At 42.4% G+C, this 22,461-nt stretch overlaps 2 protein-coding genes across 3 annotated transcripts in view; both read right to left on the reverse strand.

Annotated features, from left to right (window-relative positions):
• Tdrd5 (tudor domain containing 5) overlaps positions 1–22,461 on the reverse strand; it is a 56,189-nt gene that overhangs the window by 1,155 nt on the left and 32,573 nt on the right. For both annotated transcript variants that reach the window (XM_052200976.1, XM_052200975.1), the window contains exons 12-16: positions 22,292–22,429; positions 16,295–16,453; positions 7,813–7,995; positions 7,207–7,350; positions 3,914–4,124 (exon numbers count right to left, since the gene is read on the reverse strand). In XM_052200976.1, coding sequence (XP_052056936.1) covers positions 3,914–4,124; positions 7,207–7,350; positions 7,813–7,995; positions 16,295–16,453; positions 22,292–22,429 — 835 coding nt within the window. The remainder of the gene's footprint in view (positions 1–3,913; positions 4,125–7,206; positions 7,351–7,812; positions 7,996–16,294; positions 16,454–22,291; positions 22,430–22,461) is intronic.
• Positions 20,078–22,060, reverse strand: LOC127697720 (metaxin-2-like). Its single transcript, XM_052201027.1, has 2 exons — positions 22,015–22,060; positions 20,078–20,980 (listed from the first exon to the last, which is right to left on the reverse strand). The coding sequence occupies exons 1-2, from the start codon at positions 22,058–22,060 to the stop codon at positions 20,193–20,195; spliced, it is 834 nt and encodes a 277-aa protein (XP_052056987.1). The 3' UTR covers positions 20,078–20,192.

Genomic DNA, 22,461 nt, shown 5'->3' on the forward strand with positions numbered 1-22,461 from the left:
TTCTATCCTAATCTTAAAGGCAAAAATTCTTTCAATTTTTAAAAAATGAAAACTCATCAATAACATTTGAATGCAATTCAATCCAAAGAGACACTAATTTGATACTTCAACGGTAAGGAAGGAAACTGGAAAATAGGAAATTTAAGTCTTTTAAGTCTTTGTTTTCTATAACTGAACCATTATGCCGTATTGGCTTTTGTTTGTTTGAATACAGGGTATTACATGGTAAATTCTACCCTCTGGCACTCACTCTGTAGACCTTGGATCCTTCTGCCCTATGGCTAAGTGCTGAGATCATGAAGCTATAGATGCTTGGACTGTGGGTACACTGGGCAAGCACTCTATTAACTAGTCACCCAGGTCCTAGCCCCCACCTTTTTGGGAAGCCATTATGTTTCTTCTATAGGAGCAGAAAGCATTGTGATTCATGACAACCTCACCTCAAGTCTGAGCCAGGGTGTTTCAGACAGCGTTTGTTGGCCGGGTCATGTCAGCATGCACAGTGTTGAGTGCCCATCTTAAGTGCACGGGGACAAAGGCTGATGTTTAGCACTGTGAGGCAGCATGTGGGAGCCCACCACAAGAAGCCTGGGTTCACTAGGAGTTTGAATTGAGGGGCTGGAGAGATGGCTCAGTACATAAGAGCACTGGCTGCTCTCTCAGAGGTCCTGAGTTCAATTACTAATGCCCACAGGGCAGCGTATACAACCACGGTCTCATGGGATCCAGTGTCCTCTTCAGGTGTGTAGATAAAACACTCATACACATCAAGTACATAAATTAATAAATCTTTAAGAGGTTTGAGTTTTGGTGGTTGCATGTTCAAAGCCTTTTACTATTGTACATTTTCATTCCTCACAGTTTTAAGAAGCTGATTCCTTGTCCAGTGCTACAGTAGGTAGCATCTTACTGTAAGAGAAGATCTGTCATGTTCTGGGGCAGAGTAAACTAACAGCTTTATTCCACAAAGTCCTGCTTTAGTGGGGCATACTGGGCATGCACTTGGGAGAGTAAGGAGGGAAGTAACTTCTAGGCCAGTCTCAACTATATAGCAAGGTTCAGTCCAGCATGGGCCACAGAGCACGGGAAAACCAAACATCAAGCCAACCAACCTGCTTTAAAAATGTCAGGTGAATTTAAATCTGTTCAGCAGTACTGCCAGGTTTCACATCCTGACCGTCTACCACTGAAAGCAACTGATAGATGGACACTGCTATCTTCAAAACATTAAATTTAATAGCTTCAGAGAAAAACAAGTACAATCCCTTATATCTTTGCATGTTAAGCACATAATGCATGCTTTTTCCTGATACATGTGATAAGTTTTATCACAGAAGATTTGATAGCGTGTTTTAAAAAGTAATATTCTGACCACAAAATTATGAGTCACTTGAGGGAAAAAAGACATTAAATATAAATACAACGGTTATGTGGCTGCATAGAGAACTGTGGTAGATCAGGAATCATATTTACTCTCCATCTACCTTGCATGATTAGAAAACTGGATAAACATCTGGAACAGCAGCTTCTGCTGGGAACTGGGCTGTGGGAGAGGAGCTCCTAAGAAAACACACTAGAGGTGTGTGAAACCAGTGCTGTGTGTGAAACCAGTGCTGAGAAATGCAATTACTGCCTCCCATGCCTAAAAAAGACAGAAGGGAGTTATCCAGACAACATAAATCCAGTGTCTGATATCCAAGGATGGGGAGTGGTTCTGATGATTTGATTTAATCAGGAATCTGCATGTCCAGACACTGAAGGTCCTTGTCCCCAGCTGTTTTTTGATCTATTAATACAGATGCCAGCAGCTAATGGTTTGGCCTGTGGTGGGCCGCTTACTGTTGCATGGGTAGGACACAAGGAGGTACAGGAGGAGATCACCATACATGGGGGAAGAGTGAACAGAACAAACTCAGAGCTTCAGAGGAGATCATCCAAAATGTAGCTGGAAAGGGAAAGTGGCCCACAGAAGGTAACTGGGCAGCACAGTTAAAGGGAGATGTGGAAGGTGTTTAGTCAGGAGTACTGGAGAGAAGGGTGCGCACGCACACATGTACGCCACAGGAGGCTTGGAAGTGTCTAGCCACTGAGCCAGTAAGGCATGTTAAAAACAAGCTTGTGTGTGTGTGTGTATGTGTGTGAGACCCTGGGTTGGGGGCTGGTAGTGTGGTCTGCCCAGAGCATAAAGTGGGGTAGATAAAACTACATGCAACAAAGTCTGACTTGGAATCAAGAGACAAAAACAAACAAATCAAGACAGGACCCAGACGGTAAATTTCAGAAAAAAATCACAAGATAAATATATCGAGTTAGGTGCTGGGACCCTATATAGTCAAGAGGAAAGAGAAACAACTAAAAAACAAAAAGACTCCAAAACTAGAGATAAAGAACAGAGCATCTGTAATAACAAAAAATGCAGGATAGCAAAAACTATCCTCAACAATAAAAGAATCAGCATCCTGGACCTCAAGCTATACTATAGAGCAATAGTGATTAAAACTGCCTGGTATTGGTACAGGGACAGGCAGGTAGATCAACTGAATAGAATTGAAGACCCAGAAATGAACCCACACACCTATGGTTACTTGATCTTTGACAAAGGAGCTAAAACCATCCAGTGGAAAACAGACAGCATTTCAACAAATGGTGCTGGTTCAACTAGAGGTCAACATGTAGAAGAATGCAAATTGATTCATTCTTATCTACTTGTAGAAAGCTCAAGTCCAAGCGGATCAAGGACCACCACATAAAACCAGATACACTGATACTAACAGAAAAGAAAGTGGGGGAGAACCTCAAAGAACACATGGGCACAGAGGGAAATTTCCTGAACAGAACACCAATGGCTTATGCTCTAAGATCAACAATAGAAAAATGGGACCTCATAAAATTGCAAAGCTTCTGTAAGGCAAATGACACTGTCAATAGGACAAAGATCTGTTGAATGCTGTAACAAACCATCCTCCAGCTGTGACCCAGACCTATTTTGACTCTTTACAGAAAAAAATTGGTGGTGGGGGGGGGGCTCATTTAAACTTGGAAATAAAAGGTACTGGAGAAGATAAAAATATAAGCAAACCAAAATAAAATGCTTTCTTATTTTTTTTAATATCTTTAAAGAACTGACTATAAAAGAAAAATGAGAATGGATTATGGGCATATAACAAGTAAAATACTTAACAGGCTATGAAAGAAACAAAGCAGTGTAAGACTTTACTAGAATAGCATAGCAATCTGGAGAGGACACAGTGGCAAACAAGCACAGAGAGGATGGCTAATATGGGAAACAGAAAGATTCCCATTCAAGTTACCACGGCTTTTCACATTCCACGAGATTGGAAAACAAAACATTCAAAACAGCACCTAGTGGCTAGAATGTGGAGTATTTGCAAATCTCACACCTCGATGGTGGGCGCATCAACAATCCATCTGCTTTGGAACACATTTTGGTAGCTTAAAAAGTTATACACGCAGTGAACATAAGCCCTAGCAAAGTCACATCCAAATAAATAGCCCAACAGAAACAAAAACTTTACAACATGTTGATAAAGGAAAGAAGCCAGACATGGAAACTACGTACTATGTAAGAGGCACAGTGACATGCCAGAGTCCAGCTAGCTGATGTCAGGACTAACTGCAAAGAGGCACAAGGAACCTCTCAGGCTAATGGAAACACCATGCCTGAATGTGTTTGCCAAAACTCAAAGAACCATGTACTTGAGACTTAAGTCCCTGCGAAAGCTGAAAGAAAGTGGGAGCTTTAAAGGAACCTGAGCTCACACCAAGATCTTCTTGGAGTGAATGGCAGCGCCGGCCATCTTTCAAGGTTATGCTCTCAAAGAGATGAAGGTTTTACCAACCCAACAAGTTTCCTACTTGTCAACTAGGCACGCACAAGGACACACAAACCTACCAGAGCCGGAGTGGTTGTCTGGAGAGTCGCCCACTGCAGGGGTTGAACTGGGTGACACTGAGGATGTCTGCCCAGGCTTAGGCGGAGTCTGAATGTTGTCAGATCCAGACTGGCTCCCTTCTGCTGACTGCTGAGACTTGATCAGAGAGATGTAGAACTCTTCCAGTTTGGGCAGTGTGGAAGAATCCAAAGGGTACTGTAAATCTGGCTTCTGCAAAATGGGAGAAACAGGGCAAAAGTGTGAAAGGTAACACGCCCTTTATGTTTCCTTATTTAGATTACAACTCAAAAGTAAAACTCTAGAAAAAGCAACCTCGTCTATGTTTTAATGAGTATCAAAATTCAACCTAAGAGGTCTTTACTGATATTTCTATTAACAAGTGTGGTACTGACTGCTACCCCCCTTCCTGCCCTGTGCCCAGTGTTAATACACACAGCATAGCAACTCAGGGCCATATCATCTGATATTAAGTAACATCAACATGGCTAATATGAACACAGATGAACTGAAGCACTCAAATTGCTGGCAAAAATGCAAAAAGATGCAGCTTCGGTGGAAAATAGCCTGGCGGTTTTTCAAATGTTAAACATAGTTATTACATATTTATCAGATTATCTGCATAAGATACATGAAAACCTCAGCAAGGAGTAAAAGGGCAGGACAGAACTCTACAGACAGACAGCCTAGAGATTATGCTACATATTAGGGGGAAAAAAGTGGTATCACATACTCCAAAGAAAGATCGGGATTTAACAAGTAACTGGGTAAGATAACATGCACCAAAATTAGCAGCTAGGCAGGGGAAAGGCAGGAGCCCTTCTTTCCCAGTACCACAGAGGAAAGCCTGGATACTTTCAACAGTTTGAACCTTTCTGGAATCTGCAATGCACAGGTCCCAGGATGAGATGCAGGGAGTCTGTCAGGCGCAGGTAGAGCAGGACTACGGAGCTCTGGACTGAACCTGACTGGCAACTTCAAAGGAGAAAAGAAGAGCATGCTTTTGGTGCCACCCTAAGCTTACTGTTTTCTACCACTCTGGGTCAGCACCATCCATGCTAGGGTTTCTCCCTCCATTAGGGTGCTTTTCTTTCAGTAGGTGTAAGTGTAAGAAGACCTCTGTTACTCAAGCTGGAAGACAGGCTACTAAAGCAGTAAGATATGTAAAGTTGAACAAATCACATATATATGCTATACATACAATTGTATAGTAGTGACCTCCTGACCTAATTACATCATATATCCCAGTCCTCAGCATTTTAGTGCTGCTGTGCCAGAGGCCACACCCAACACACAATGTGATCCACAGCAATGGGGCATTGTTCCTTCTGCCAGCAGCCCCTAAGTTAATGCTGAGCTAGGAGTCAAAGTCCGGCATCTAATTTTCTCTCATCCACCCTGTCCACAAGAGTAGGCAATGTTTTCAAAGATTCTGTAAAGTGACTATATGTTCTCCTAACATATTGCTGATATTTATTTTTAATAAATATCCTCCAATATTAGAAAGTACAGTCATGATTTTCCTTGTAGAGTTTCGGTAACTGACCTGTAGAGGAACTCTAAATCACAGATCTGACTATGTAACCCTAATTATCACTCAGAAACACTTCAGAGTTGCTGCTCTTTAATAGTCAGCCCTATTTTCAAATTCTCAAATTTCTTAAATTTAAAGAAATTGTTATAATTTCTTAAAAACAAATTACAATTAAGACTTTCCCCAGTATACATAGTTCCTAGCCTATGGGTTTATTAATAATATTGCCATCACTACTGCCACTGTTGCTACTTTTATAATCCAGTGTCTACTTACTATCTGACAGACACACCCTATGGGACACTCTAACTGCTCTGGGGCTGGACTAAGAAAGGCCACATTGCGTGCTTGATCCCCGGGTGATGGGCTGTCCAGGAAGAATTAAGGATGGCATTGTTGGCATTGTTGAAAGAGGTGTGTCACTAGTAATGGGCTTTGGATTTCAAAAGCCCACACCAGGCCAAGTGTGCCTCTCTCTGCCTGCAAATCAGGATGGTGCCCTCTGCAACTTCCCCAGTACCATGGCTACCTTGTGCCTCCATGTTCCCTGCCATGATCTTAAGTACTAACACTCTCAAACTGTAAGCCAAACCCTAGTCAAAGGTTCTCTCTTATAAGGACTGACTCACTGAGCAACAGAACAGTGCCTGAGACAAATGCTTAATATAAGCCTTTGGCAGCTTAATCTATGTCTCTATTTATTCATCCAAAATGGCAATAGCAGTACTTCTTAAGAAAGATTAAACAGATTGGCAGGGATGCACATAAGGCTTACAGCCGTGGCAGTGAGTTCTGAAGCACTGAGAGCAGGGCTCTCTTTTTTACTAGTAAATGACATCATGGAGATAGCAAATCACAGATCAAGGCTCAGACATCTGACCGTAGAGCCTGAGCTCCTAACTACCATGACATTCACAACTCCTTACAGACTAGCAATAGGTAAAGGAACTGTCATTAATAGAAAAGTCTCGGAATACAGTTTCTAAAAGCCCGAGGAGACCCAGATACAGTTGGTTTACAAATCCTGGTTCCCTGATGCGAAGATACAAGCTATGAAAATGTTAGTAAGGCTTCCAGTTCAGGCCATGGTACTCCTCAGCCTCACTGCACTGTAAGCGTTGGACAAAGTAGATTTTACAGTATTTGAAGGTCCAGGGGAACAAGCAGTCAGGTAAATTTTCAGAAAATGAAGTAAGTTCCATAGTCATATCTCAGCATTTTTGCAGTCCCTGGTCAGGAATGGAGTTGAGGTCCTAACAGAAGCTAAGAGGAGATGAGACAGATACTCCCAGAGAAAGGGACTAGAAACTGTCTAACATCCGCCCATAAGTCTTTCAACTTATCTGCCTGCCAGCTCTACAAGTTACCAATTCACCAAGTGAGCGTCTGTGAAAACCCACGGAGAACAGCAGCTGGCAGGCTGAAAGGCAGACAGACAGACAGACAGACAGGAGTCTGAGTCTGCCAAGGTGGAAAGCAAACTCAACCCACTTTCAGTTTAGTCGAATGTCTTGAGGATGGAAGTCCAGAGAGGAACATGGAGCAAGAATGAATGTGAGCTAAAACCGTCAGAGTCAGCTTTGTCAACTGACACAGCCTGGAGTCATAGTGTCCACAGCCTTGACTGAAGAACAGCTATGGGTATGTCTGTGGGTGGCTGTCTTGATTAACTGATGCAGAAGGGCATACATTAACTATAATTTCTAAGAATCAAAGTGATAAATCATGTAACTGGTTATAATAACTTGAACTGGGCTCTACCTTTCGAATTCGGATTGTGCTGCTATTTTTGTCTTGAGCAATGGGCCCTTCTGGTATGTGAATTCCTCCTTTCCCATCATTTGCAAGGCCCAAAGGCTGCCAGGAATCATCCCAGATATCATTAGATGTAGAAAAACACCAGTCCTATAAAGAAAAAAGTCCAACAGTTAATCATAATACAGTGCTACAAGATCTCAAGGCAAGATATGTAAGGTGCAGCGAGGAAGCAGTGTCTTGTAGACAACAAGAGGGGTGTGCTGACTTCCATCAGGACGAGGAAGCAGTGTGTTTTAAGTAACAAGAGGGGTGTGCTGATTTCCATCAGAGTGACATCTTTCCTCAAAGTCTGTAGTAAACACCTTCAACACCTGGGACTCCTGACGTAAACACAGACTGTAGCACACATGCCACTCTCCTAGCCAGTGGTCCCTGAGAACTTTAGTTTTCTAAAGTACTTACCTACTTAGAAATCACAAATCCTTTGCAACCATAGCCTGACAAATCCTTTTGAATTCCAGCATTTATAACTTTCTAGAAGCCTGGTCTACTGGGTTTAAAGTTCCTTTGCCAACAGTGATTTGTTGTTTGTTACCACAAGACTCTAACCTTTTGTGTCATTTCTCCACGAATCTGACACTGTTTCTTCCCAACAAGGCTTGAAGTAAACAGATGGGCAGCAGGACTTCCTGCCGCCCCTATTTTGGCCTGTAGAGGGAGCCAGTTCTCATCCCAAACATCGTCACCTATGGTCACTGACTCCAGGCATGGCATTCCAGTAGGGACCTCATCCTGAAATATGTCACAAGATAAACAGTACTGTTATTTTTATTTCCCAACATAAACACATTTTTAAAACTTAAATGCACGATTTTTTTTCCAGGCTCTGAGTGAATACAAGTTTAATAATTTACTACTATTTTGCTCCTGAAATGCCAAAGAAATAAAGGCAAAGACATTTAAGGGCATATCTGTGATAGAGAGACTGGGAGGAGGCAATGCCATCTTCTCTCTGAGTGAAGGAAAGCACTCTGTAACTGACAGAGGGTCCTAACCGATCACAGGCCTCAGTGTACAGTGGGAAAACTGGAGGCAACCACATATACATAACATAGGAGCCTTTAAAGCTTTTACAGAGTAAAGTGCAGAAACAAAGTGCTTTGGGTAGGAGGGCAGAAGCGGGATGGAAAGTGGAGCTTGAGATCACAGTCGGGAGTGGAGAAGCAGCCACATCTGGGACGCCCACCCTGTGCCAGGACTCAGACAGCTGCTCTCTTCATCGGCTCAAGGGACTTTTGGAAAGTTAAACATGTGGAAGAATGAAGGGGTTGTGTTAGTCAGCTCCCCATTACTCAGACGAAACTTCTAAGAGAATTCAAAAGGAAGAAAATTTTATCTTGACTCGTGGTTTCAGAGTTTCAGAACATGGTCAATTGCCTCTCCAGATGTGGACCTGAGAAGACAGGTTATCACACCCGCGAAGCATGTGACAGAGGAGACTGTTCACTCCTGGTGGAAGAAAGCAGCTGGTGGGGGAGAGCAAGACAGCCTGCCTCCTGAGGTCTCTACTACCTTACAATACCACATGGGAGCAACCACACCTTTAGCACATGGCCTGTGAGGGACAATTTAGATCCAAATCTCCTGTCTATACCACACCTAGTCTGCCTTCAAGAGTCCCCAAAGCCTTAACTGTTCTCATGCTGCTCTAAAGTACAAGCTGAAAGGGAGGGAGAGTCACCAACCCTAGAAACAGACTCCGGACACCAGCACCAAGGTGCTGGTCTACCTTACTGCACAGCAGCAGGGCTATTTTTTTCCCATACAGCCTTTGGACCAATGGGAATTGACAGAGGTCTGGAGTAGCCAACTCTCCCACTGTCACTATGGGGAGGTGCGGGATGAGGGGGAAGCAGCCACCGCCCTGTTCTGGGCCCATTCTGAGGTTTCATTAATTTGCTAGGATCCTCTATTTTGTGTCACACAGTATGCCAGCAGACATGGGCACTCAGTATGGAAGCCACCCAGGGGAAAGCATCTACATCTCAAAAATTCTCAGCTGTGAACCCTGAAAAAAAATTAAGTTAGGGTGCCAGAGACAGGTGCATCTCTGTGAGTTCCAGGCCAGCCAGAGGTATATAGTGAGATCCTGTTTCAAAAAAGCAAAAACCAACCAAACAAAAAAAATATATACACTTTATAATAACACAGGAGTATTCTCTGTGCTCTATTCTATATGAGAAATAGGAGAATACCGAGACTGAATACTGAAACAGTAGCAAAACCAACCAGGCCAACAGCAAACTCTGTATGCAGGAAACAAGGAGGTGGGAGAGGGCTCTGCTGACCCTGCCCCACTCCTGTCTAGCTGCAACCCACGTGGCAGCTTGCTCGCATGTTGCCTGGTGCCTATAGCTCCTCTCTGCAGGGTTTCCATGTTCCTGTCACCGCTAACTTCCCAGGTTTCCACTGTGATGTTGGCTTCACTCAGGCTAAGGTGCTGCACTGTGGGGAGCTTCCCACAGGGGCTCTGCCACACTGCCTACTTTCTTGGGCTATCCTTTAAAACCAGAGAAAGCCTCCTCGGCTCTGTGATTCTACATTCTGTATGCTTGAAAAGACAATACGTGGGAGATGCTAGAATCTGATGCCAAGTTCTGTCCCCAGGGGAGCAGTATAGCCAGAGCCACTGAGTTCCTGGATGGCTGAACAATGAGAAATGCCACAAGGCACAGGTTTGGTTTTGTTTCCAAGTGAAGTCTTTCTGAGGCCCTCAGAACATCTACTGTCCTAATGTAAGTACTTAACTACTTAAAAAATTGTATGCATATGAGTGCTTTGCCTGTATGTATGTATGTGTGTGTACTCTGTGTTATGTCTGGTGTCCAGGGGCCAGAAGATTAGAGGTAAATCTTCCCACCTCCAAAGATGTGGATTAAAGGGATGTCTGTCATCCCATCTCAAACATCTGCATCAGAAGTGGGTTTTCACACCTCAAGTTCACACAAGAACAGCCACCACCCCACTAAGCACAGCCTTTACTGTGCTTGGTTACCAGTGTCTGATGGTCTACGCTTTCATCATAATCAACCATTAAGCTTGGCTTGCAGCATTCTGGTCTTTCTCTAGCTTCCTTCTCCAAATGTTTCCAACTTCCTCCTATAAAACAGTGATTCCAAAAGCTTCTAAACCACAATTTCACAGAACCACAGCATCAACCTCATAGGCAGCATCTGTTTTCTGTCTCGTTTCCATTACTTTGACAAAAAATCCAAGGCAGAACCACTTAAAGGGGCAATGGTTCCATTACTGAAGCACACGGTGAGGCAGGGCCGTCATGGTAGACGGGTGCAGCAGAAAAGTCCCTTAGCTATTAGGAATCGTTTAATTCTATGTCCATTTAACAGAGAACAGCATTAGGTTCTCCCTTAGGCTATTACCAAAGGTTCTTAGCTCTGAATTAGTAATTCTTTTTGATGGATTGTTACTGTCTTGATCAGCTTTTTGTTGCTGTGAAGAGACATCACGATCTTGGCAACTCTTATAAAGGAAAACATTTAACTAGGGCTGGCTTATAGATTCAGAGGTTTAGTCCATTACAGTCATGGAGGTGTGCAGGCAGACATGATGCTGGAGAAGCAACTTAGAGTTTCTATATTCTCACCTGTACTGGCCATAGAAGGGAAGGGAGAGACCCTGTTTCTACTCATAGTGTTTCCAAACAAACAAGGAACTATGTTTAAAAACTCCCAAACTTCAGTAAAAGGGAAATGTACAAGATCAGTAATCTTGAGGCAGTCTGAACCTACAGAAAGCTATGCCTGGACAGACCATAGTCAGCCTGCTAAAGACGAAGAAACTGCAGAATACAGCCAGATAAATATGGCATATTGCCCATAGAAAAACTAGTTCATGACTATGAATTTTGCATCAGAAACCACAAGGACTGAAAACAAGTGGAACAAAAAGCTTAAAGACATGAATGAAAGGAAACCGTGTGCAATTTCTGTCTGGTGAATACATCTTTTAAGTCCGTGATAGCCTTCACAATGAAGGAAGCTATTCTCAGCAAGGACATGAGAATTATCAGCAGACCGCTGAAGCATTCTTCAGACAGAAAGGAAATGAAACTGGAAACTTGAATTTTTGAAAAAAAAAATAATGAAATAGGTAAATATATTGCACTGCTCTCTTAACCCTTTCAGAATATGTTTGAGAGAAAAAAAAGAAATATAATGTATTTACATGAGTATGAAAGAGGTACACGGAGTAAATGATTTATTTGATGGTAAGACAGACACATACTGAGTAATAATAGCTACATGCAATTCTGTGGTAAATTACTTTATGAGTCCAGTGTAAAAATCAGAGCCTAAACCAAGCACTTAAAATTATACAAACAGGGGAGGGACAGCAGGGATGGCCTGAGAGCCAGAGAATGAATAGAAATCTGCAACTTACAGGGGTGAGGAGGTAGGGGGCATCTTCAGGATGAGACAGATCTGAATAGGGAAGCTCCCAAGAATCAAGGGGGGTGTCCTTGGTGGTGACTCACAGCAGGGGTGATATGGAACCTGGAGAGGCCCCCTCCTGTTGCCAAGCAAGAAGCCCAATGGAGCAATAGGGACACCAGCCCACCCATAAAACACACACACACACACACACACACACATTCTCTCTCTTTCTCTCTCTCTCTCTCTCTCTCTCTCTCTCTCTCTCTCTCTCTCACACACACACACACACACACACACACACAAGATTTTTTTTCAAGATTTATTTATTTATTTTATGCATGCATGAGAGTACATTGTCACTCTCTTCAGATACACCAGAAGGCATCAGATCCAACTACAGATGGTTTGGGAACCACCGTGTGGCTGCTGGGAATTGAACTCAGGACCTCTGGAAGAGCAGTCAGTGCTCTTAACTGCTGAGCCATTTCGCCAGCCCTCCCTATAAAACTTTTGATCCAAAACATATCCTGTCTACAAGAAATGCAGGGATGGGGATGGAGCAGAGACTGAGGGAATGTCCAACCAATGACTGGCCCAACTTGAGACCCATCCCATGGGCAAGCACCAATCCCTGACACTATCAATGATACTCTGTTACGCTTGCAAACAGGAACATGTTGTCCTCTGAGAGGCTCACCCAGCAGCTGACTCAGAGGGACACAGACAGTGGATGGAGTTTAGGGACTCTAATGGAAGAACAGGAGGAAGGATTGCAAGCCCAGAGGGACAGAAACTCCACAGGATGGTCAAAAACAGAGTCAGCTAACCTGGGCCCTTGGGGCTCTCAGAGACTGAACCACCAATCAAAGAGCACACTCAGACTGCACCTAGCCCTTCCCACACATATGTAGCAGATGTGCAGCTTGGTCTTCATGTCAGTTCTGAACAACTGGGGCTGTCCCAAAAGCTGCTGCCTGTCTTGTAATGTGCTCTTCAAGCTAGGCTTCCCTGTCTGGTCTCAGGGAGAGGAAGCACTTAGCCTTGCATAGACTTAAATGCCAGGGTAGGAGGATACCCAGCAGGGGCCACCACTTGCTCTAAGGAGAAGCAGGGGGGGGATGGGAGGAAGGATTGTGAGAGGGTGTGACAGGGAGGGGGCAGTGAGCAAGATGTAAAGTGAGTAAGTAAAATAAATAAGTAAATAAAATTATAGAAACAACTACAATAGAAACATTAAAAAAAAAAAGGTAAATTCCTTAAATGTAAGCAGCAGCAGGGAAGGGAGAGCAGAGTCATCAGAGTCAGGAATAGCTAATGAAAACATAACACCAATCCAAAACACAGTAATCACAAAGAATAAAGTCTAAAGATAACCAGTGGGCTTTTAAAAATGAGTAAATGACATTCTGTCTCAAGAAACTTCAATATGATCACTGAGTAGGCTAGAAGTAAAAGGAGGGAAAAAGATAACTCTTGGCAGACACACATAGAGGAATGAGGTGCAGGTTCCTGTACCAGACAATCACTGTAAACATAGACATTTCCTACGGATAAGCATTAGTGAGAAAACATAATCCTAGATCATAGACAACACCTGAACAAACAGAGGCTTAAAATACAACAGAAAAAGGAGAAACAGAGTAGACTTGGACATTCTTTCCAGTAATCAATACTGTAGCCAATCATACAGGAGAGCCGAAAGCAACTTCCAAATATCCACAGAACTTTCCACCCAAAGTAGAATATACATTCTTTCCAAAGGTACAAGGACATTAGACAAAAGACTACATCCTGTGTTGACAAAACCACACTTAGCAATGTAAAGACTTGAAATTATACAAAATATGCTCCCAGATCATGATATACTACATAGAAAATAACAAAAGAAAACAAGAAAATCTCAAAATACTTGTAAATTAAATAATCCTAAATAATCCCATAGTTCAAAAGAAATGTAAAAAACTACTAGCTGAAAATAATAAAACATTCAAATTTGTACAGTGTGGCTTAACTGTACACAGATACTACAGCTGTGGATATTACTAAAAAGGTCTCAACAATCTAAACTTCCACCTTAACAATTAGAAGAAAAGAAAACTAAATGCAAATCAAGCAAATTAATTACAACATAAATTTGAACAAAGAATGACAGCAGGCAAAATTAAGACCCAGACACAATGATTCTAAAGGTTAAAAGAATATTCAAAATAATTTAAAAATGATAAAATCTGAGTACTCACACTTCCTGGTTCTCTTTTCATTTGTATGTGTGAGTACCTTACATGCATATATACACACCACATGTATGCCTGTGAAGGCTAGGGAGGGCATCGGATCCCATGGAACCAGAGTTACAGACCACTGTGAGCCACTGGGTGTTGGAAGCCAAACCTGGGTCCTCTGCAAGAGCAGCTAGTGCTCCCGGCTGATGAGCTGTCTCTCCAGCCCCACATTGCTTGATTTAAAGAGGTTTTATAAACCCAAGCAAGGTAATCAAGACAGTGTGATAATGAAAAAGTACAGACCACAGATCAATGGCTCAGAATTCAGAGTAGTTATTGAGTCATACAAACCAACAACTGACTTCTTTTTTTTTTTTTTTGTGAAGCTTTAAAGGCAATTCTGTAGAAACAGGAGTTTTCTGGACAAAATGGTGCTAATGCAACTGTGAATTCTATCCTCACACCTGTGCTAAAAAGTCACTAGACACAAATAAGGAAAAAATAGCTGTTGGGTTGGACTTTCTAAAGTGAAAGCTTCTGCTGCTGTGTGAGAGGCACTGAGGGGACAAGTTACAGAGGACAGCATGTGTGGACACCACCACCTGGCCAAGGTCGCACACCTGGGACATGGACAAAAACTCAAAACAGTGGAGGAAATGAAGGATGTGCTAAAGAAATGGGCAAAAGAGTAACAGACATTGACCAAGTCAGCACATGAAAGGACATTCAGCACCATTAGGGAAACACGTCAAAAGCACTCTGTGATGTTACTGTATGTTTCTCAGAGGAGCTCAAAAAAAATTCTTGGCTACTAACAGCAAGTGCTGGGAAGAACATACAACACCCAGAACACACACACTACTGCTGGGGACACAAAATTATAGAGCAGTCTGCCAAACACTGCCACGTAACCCCCCAGGCCTACGTATAAATGAAATTTAGGTACACACGCACATAAGCGTACATACATACACACACACAAAAAAACCCAACATGCCAACAAAAATGTGTATGAACACTTCTAATAGCTCTATTCATAATTACTTGAACCAGGAAACAATTCAAATAAACATTGGCTGAGGATGGATACGCAAACTATGATAAAGCTAATACAATCAATACCACTCAGAACACAAAAGTTTTGATCTATCAACAACTTGGATACACGTGAAGTACTCAAAGGTATTAGGCTGCATTACAAGGCCACTCCTAGCATTCTCTTATATGCTAGTCTTGAAAGGGACCAGAGTGACAAAACTGTGAGAAACTGTGACTAAAACCAGGGAGGCACCAGGGTATTCCGGGTGCTGGAGCTATTCTGCACCCTGACTGTAGTGTTGAATACATAAAGCTATACAGGTATTAAAACTGACAGACAAATACTCCAAAATAAAGTCAATGTTACTGTAGTTAATTTAAAAATAAAAAAATATCAATATAAAGCTCATGATAGCATGCATAAGACCTGCACAAACTCAAACTAGACCATCTTACCATGGGAGAGGGAACCTGGGCACAAATCCCACTTCTACCAAGAAGCTACCTCAACTGACAGCTGATGGGAGAGGGAGAGGTCACTTCAGTGGAATGACACACATCCCAGGGCAGGCCCTATGCTCAGGAGCAGCCGGCCAACACTAAGTGAACTCCATTTTCTTTTAGAAAAAGAGCATGAAGCTGCTTAGATAGGGAGGGGGGATCTGAGAGGAGTTAGGGGAAGAGAAAGAATACAATAAAAACATGCTATCAAATTTTCAAAGAACAAACAAAAGATCACTTAAAATTATACATGAAACGTGTCCTAGCATACTATTTGGGTCAGCAGAAATAGCACTGATACCGAATGGTTTAATTAAAGTTCAATATACTGTAGTAAGACAGATGGTGGGGGAGGGGAAGGAAGGTTAAGTTTATGTGTGGTGAAGGGATGAAAATTTTCTTGCATGCCAAGAAATCCAAAGACACTTAAACTGTAAAATCAGGAAATAATAAAGATGTTATTTAATGAAATAAATTTCAAAACAACAGCAAAACAAGATGTTTTAGAAAATGATTGTTTTAGAAAACCAAAAATGCAGGTGTCATGAGGGACATATAAACACTTGATTAAAACAAAAATATGTTCTCCAAGAAATAGAAATACATTTTCTGCTGAGTTTTCGTACTATTGCTTCTCAAGGCCTCTGATAAGGGCATTCTGACTCAGTTTTGGGATAGGAACCTGCACATCTGGCCCCGCAGTGCTCTGCTTTGCTGGGACCAGCTGCAGTCTTGGGGACTGTTAAGGAGATCATCTGTAATTCAGTGTCATAGAGTAGCACTCACAGATGAAAGCGGTAGAGCCTGCAGACCGCTGATTTCCAGGCGCTGTCATTTATGAATTAACTGAATTTAAAGCCCACCTTCTTCTCTTACCTCATTTTCTTCCTTCGGATCCTTAGGCTGCAGGATGGACCACTGTGAATCCTCTTCACAGCTCTTATGTGTTTTCAATGAACTCAATTTACAATCCTTTAATAATTCCTTGGGTGCAGATTTAAGGTGACTTATAGACTTTTCATCATTAATATCTTGCTAGTAGATATAAGAGAGAAATCATTTTCTACATTAATGCTGTTTCCAAAATCTGCATTCCTATAAACTTTGGTGGAAATTTTACTCTATAGTTCATGCACACAGATGTTCTCTGTCTCTCTCTCTTTAATTTTACCCATTTTCCTGTCTTTTCATTCTGTTCAACTGTATCAGAAAACTACCATTGTTGGGCATGTTAGCAAGTGTCTACAAGATACCCTGTAGCTACAAAAGAACTCAAAGGTTCCAGAACTGAAGAACTAAAACTCCAGGAGACACATGGTCAGGTAAAGGCAGTGCGGTCTTCCCAGTACAGCCATCATAGAGAGGTGGCGTGCAGATGACAGGAAGGAGACCATGTGAGGGGATGCAGTGAGGATGCTGCGTGCACAGTCAGGACACTCAAATGCAGCAGCAATGGGCAAGCGTGGGTTCACAGTGGGTGTGCATGTGCACAGCACACAGAGCTTGGCTGCACCAAAACACAAACTCAATCAGGAGAGTTTACACTTTTTTTTCTTTTGCACAAAAGATGGTATTTTATTTCTAGATCCAAACTATTATTTGAAGATAGCAGATAATAAGATATTCTAAAAAGGTTAAACAGTGAATTAAATTCACTATTCAAGAATGATGAAAGACAATTCTTCCAATGCATTAATAATGATTAAGAAAGATTCAGGCTTGTTGTAGACCAAACAAACCAAATTAATTACAAACAATTTTAGAGAGCTGGAGAGATGGCCAGTGGTTAAAGGCACTTGTTGCTCTTGCAGAGGACTCGTGTTTGATTCCCAGAACCCACAAGGTGGCTCAGGACCATCCATGCATAGCTCCGTTTCCCAGGGCTCCGATGCTCTCTTTGACTTCCATGGGCATCGGATGCACTGTGGTACATTACTTATATGCAGGCAAAACATTCATAAAATAAATACGTCATTTAAAATTTTTAATGATTTTAATTTTATGTATATGAATGATTTGACTCTATGTGTACTACATGTGTGCATTTTTCCCAAGGAGCCAGAAGAGAGAACTGGATCCCCCGGAACTAAAGTTACAAGCAGTTTTGAGCCACCAGCTGGGTGCTGGGCACCAACACAGGTCCTCTGCAAAAGGAGCAAGTGGTCTGTCTTAACCACTGAGCCATTTATCTGGTCCCCGGGCCAATCTACTACTTTTTGAAATGCAGCAGGAGCCATTCATATTTTTGTGTGTTTGTCTGAGACAAAATCTAGCTATGTTGCTTAGGCAGGTCTCACACTTGTGACCTTCTTGCTCAGGGCTCCTGCGTGCTGGCCCTAGAGGGGGTCACTGGGGTTAGAGGGGGTGCTGGGGTTAGAGGGGGTCGCTAGAGTTAGAGGGGGTGCTGGGGTTAGAGGGGGTCGCTGGAGTTAGAGGGGTCGCTGGGGTTAGAGGGGGCACTGGGGTTAGAGGGGACACTGGGGTTAGAGGGGACACTGGGGTTAGAGGGGACACTGGGGTTAGAGGGGTCGCTGGGGTTAGAGGGGGCGCTGGGGTTAGAGGGGGCGCTGCTGCACAGTCTGCATAACAAGTTAAAAGCATAGTCAAAATGGCCTTGCCTTTCAATCTTTTTAATAATCAGTAAATGCTTAAAAAAAAAAGGCTTTACCATCTCTAAAATGCAAAGATGTGCCTACTAAACATTTATATTCCATTACATGCAAAGAAAATAAAACACCTTGTGTCATCAAGCAAAACACTTTTGAGCCTTAAATTTAAAACATCAACCACTCTTAGCGCAGTATCCACTGCCATGGCTGTCAGACTCAGGATATGTCTTTGTTCAAGAAGCACTGACTTCTTGCTGTGGGCCTCACCTTCCCTTTGTGCTCTGAAGACTAAGTTAGCTATGGGAGCACCTCTGGGTGCCTGGGATACAATACCAGTTCAAGAACTGTTTCTATTTGGGGGGTGAAGTAATACACGTTAATGGAAATTTATTATAATACTGTCATTACCATGGTGGGAGAGCCGGCCAATTTTATAGAGTATAAAAGCTAAGAACACTCAATAAGCTGAGTGGTACAATGAGTAGTAAGATGGTTAGTGGGTGAAAGCACTTGTCACGAGTCTGTCAGCCCGAGCTTGACCCCTGTAGAAAGAGAGAACCAACTTCTACAAGTTTTCTTCTGACCTCCAAACGTGCACTGAGGCATGCACAGGCTATACACACACACACAATCCGTGAATGCAATCAACATGCCTAAACACACACACAATCCGTGAATGCAATCAGAATATTTTTAAAAGGCTAGCGTCAGTGTTGGGCATCGGTGAGCTTAGCTCAACGCCCCCAGCTGAGCTTTTGCACAGGTTTCCTGAGAGCAGAACATCCGGCTCAGCTTGATTCCTGTTTTCCCACCCGGTGTGGTAGGGACTTCCCAGGTGCCTGACCTATGGCTAGGATTGTTTTCTCCTGTTGTTTTCCCTGGCCTCTAGTATATATTGCTGGCCCCTCAGTAAAGCTTTGGTATTCTCCTTACAGAATGAGCCATGCTTGTGTCTTCTGTCAATCCCCCAGGCCTAGGCCGGATACTTGGTACCATGGCAGCACAGGCGCTGTCCAGTGGAGGTCCCACTGAGATGGAAAGAAAGAGGAGCTCCTAATGAGATTGGTCCAAAAGAAGTCGGCCAACAAAAGGAGAAAAACATTTTAAAAAAATTTGACACAACAAACAAAGTAAAAGTAAAAACTACATCAAACAAGTAAATACAAGATCTCGCAATAGAGACAAGTTCCACCTTACAATTAATAAATCAACTAATAAATTTGCTTAAACAACAGAGCACTGAGATTAAGGTTAAAACAGCTAAAAAATTTATTAAGATTTTAAAAAAACCTAGTTTATTCATAGCGGTGACTTAAATATCCTAGATTGAGACCAGGTTAAAACAGATTTACCAAAGACATTTCAAAAAGAGGAGCCAAAAAGCATTCCTGTGACTACCTTCTCCTTATAGAAACTAGTCAGAGATGCTCTCTTAAATACTAATGCTAAGGTTAAGAAACAGATGTTTAAGGTTTAAAGAACGTTCAAAACAACATAAGATGATGCCTCAAAGAAATCTTTAAGGACATCCAAATCAGAGAGTGAGTCAAAATTAGCTAAAAAGGAGAAAGAGATTTTAGGAAAAAAGATAAAAAAAAAATTAAAACTAAAATAAAAAAAATACAAAGAACAAAGAGTGTCTGCTTCTCAACCACCTAGGAAAAAATCCACCTAGTAAAAATCCTTTTCTTAAAGAAGGGGGGGGGGGCTTCCGCTCTTCCAACATATAAACCTTATCCAACCTTTAATTGGTGTTATAAAAAAATGAACACCAAAAAAGTAATTTATTTTCTAAATCTATTTCTTGCACCTTTGAGTTTTAAAGAGTTAAAGAGCCTTTAAAAAAAGCTGTTTCTTCCTACAGACCTTTGGCCCCTTTTACCTCAGCCATTTTTATTTTATTTTTTTTTCAGTTGCTTAAGGTTTATTTTTATATGCTCATAAAGAAAGAAAATGTCAAGCTATAGAACATAATGTAACAAATCAAACAATTCAAAATCAAAGTGTACACAACAGTACAAAGAACACATATATGACATTATGCATTTTTTGAGGTTTCAAAAAACAGTGTTTTTGGTTTTGAGATCCTGCAACTACTACCATATTGTTCAAGTAATACATATTTCAAAAGTTAGATTTTTAAAATACCTAATTGGCATACAACTCTAAGACAACCTGCCTTTACCCCGGTCTTCAAAGTAGTACTGTTCAATTCTTCTACAGAAAGCAAGGAGGTTGCTATAGTTTTTCACCTTCTCAGAAAGTTCATCACTGGTCAACTGTGTGGTAAGAATGGTGTACAAATGGCCAAAAACCAGAGCGTCAAGTTCAGTAGGTTGCTTATTGAAGAAGTATGGTTGTGTTCCCAGTCTTTGGGAAAGGGCTTGGCAGCACTGGTCTACATCTTCCAAGACCTGGTCCAGAGTCTTGTTACCCCATCCAATAGCTTTCATCTTACGCTTGATTTCCCACTGCTTCTGATAGGCCAAAATGTGGTTCAGAGGCCAAGGGTAAGGAGAGCCATACCTAGCAATAGTGATCTCCCCGACTGTAGCTTCATCACACCACTGGAGATACAACTCTGCAGTCAGCAGCATATTGTTGACCAATTCCATGTAGGCTTTCATTTCTGCATTTTGGACTTCATCCAACCCATCACTAAGAGAATGGCCCTTGGCTTTAACAAACTGGACTATTGGGCCAAGTTCTGACACTACTTGATTTCCCACATGAATAAAAGGTACTTTTCCAGATGGAGACATATATTCCGCATTTGCCCTACACACCACTTTGACAGGCAGATTACACATCTGCAAAAATGGCTGCGATCTGGGAGACGAACGCTTCCGCCACCAGAGACATGTCTGCTGCGAGGTCCTGCGCGCTCCGAGCTCCGCGGCCCTCAGCGCCCTCCCGCACGACCTCGGCGGCCCCCCGCAGCTAACGAGCTTCGCTGGGGCCAACGCTCAGACAGGCAGCGCTCACCTCGGCAGCGGTGGCCAGGCCCGCATGGTTACCGCCAGCACCTCAGCCATTTTTAAACCATATGCTACTTCTAATTTGACTCCTAGAGATTGACAACAATTATGCTGAACAATACTGAGTGAGAGAGAGTATTTACTTTAGAAAAGAGAGTTCCAAAAACAATATGTTCAGTTGGCCAAAATAAATAGAAATACAAGAGTCAAAATATAAAATATATAAAATATAAAAATGTTAACAGACTAGACCCTATGCTGGGCTTCCTAATCAGATTCCATATGATCCTACTGTATATACTTAAATTTCAGCTACTACTACCATTAGGGCTTAGAAAACTTTACCTAACAAAACAACTAAAAATCAATTGTCTAAAGTAAAGTAACTCAAGGGTCTTCTATACCTTTTCAAGAGTTTATAAATAGGTTGTTACAACTTATTAAAAAATTATTTAGAGATACAGATACAACAATGCCTATACACAAACAAAAAAAAACCCAGTCCAAAACAATAACTAGACAAGTACTTATGTCTTTGACACAAGATAATCCATCTACTCAAATTTGGCTGAGCCTATATCACAAATAGTCTATGACAAACAACTCCTCTACAGTCCACACCAACCTAAGACAGAGACTCTGAGACTGACAGAGATTCCCAGAGACAGATAATAAGGGTTAGACAAAAAGTGATCTAAGATAGACGCTATTCCTTCTTATAAAATAAAAAAAGGGGACCTGTTGGGCATCGGTGAGCTTGGCTCAACGCCCCCAGCTGAGCCGTTTGCACAGGTTTCCTGAGAGCAGAACATCCTGTGGCTTAGCTTGATTCCTGTTTTCCCACCCGGTGTGGCAGGGACTTCCCAGGTGCCTGACCTATGGCTATAATTGTTTTTTCCTGTTGTTTTCCCTGGCCTCTAGTATATATTGCTGGTCCTTCAGTAAAGCTTTGGCATTCTCCTTACTAAATGACCTGTGTCTGTGTCTTCTGTCAATCCCCCAGGCCTACGCTGGATACTTGGTACCGTGGCAGCTCGGGCGCTGTCAGCTGGCATCCTCAGTGTAGGGGAGCCACAGCCACACAAAGAGAGCAAGAGAATCTGGTGCGTAAGAGGAGTGTTTGGGAGGAAGCAGGACCAACGCACAGAGACGAAGCCACTGTTACACGCACTGCCCAGCGATTCCCAGCTTTTCCATCTGGAAAGCTGCGTCTCACTCACCTACAACGAGGGCGAGGGCATAGCTACAGTGAGGGTGACTCTTTACAGGCTGCGCAGGGCACTCACCTGGGGCTGCTGCAGTATCTCCCCATCTTCATTCAAATAGTGCTGCTGAGCAGGGTGCCCCAGCTCTGTCAGGACCATGTCACCGGGCGCCGAGCTGGAGTTTGTGTACAGTGCTGGTGGGTTTAGGTCCCTGAAGCCCTAGAATGAAGTGTTTCATTATATACACGACA

Source organism: Apodemus sylvaticus, chromosome 12, assembly GCF_947179515.1.
Source record: "Apodemus sylvaticus chromosome 12, mApoSyl1.1, whole genome shotgun sequence".
Classification (NCBI taxonomy): Eukaryota; Metazoa; Chordata; class Mammalia; order Rodentia; family Muridae; genus Apodemus; species Apodemus sylvaticus.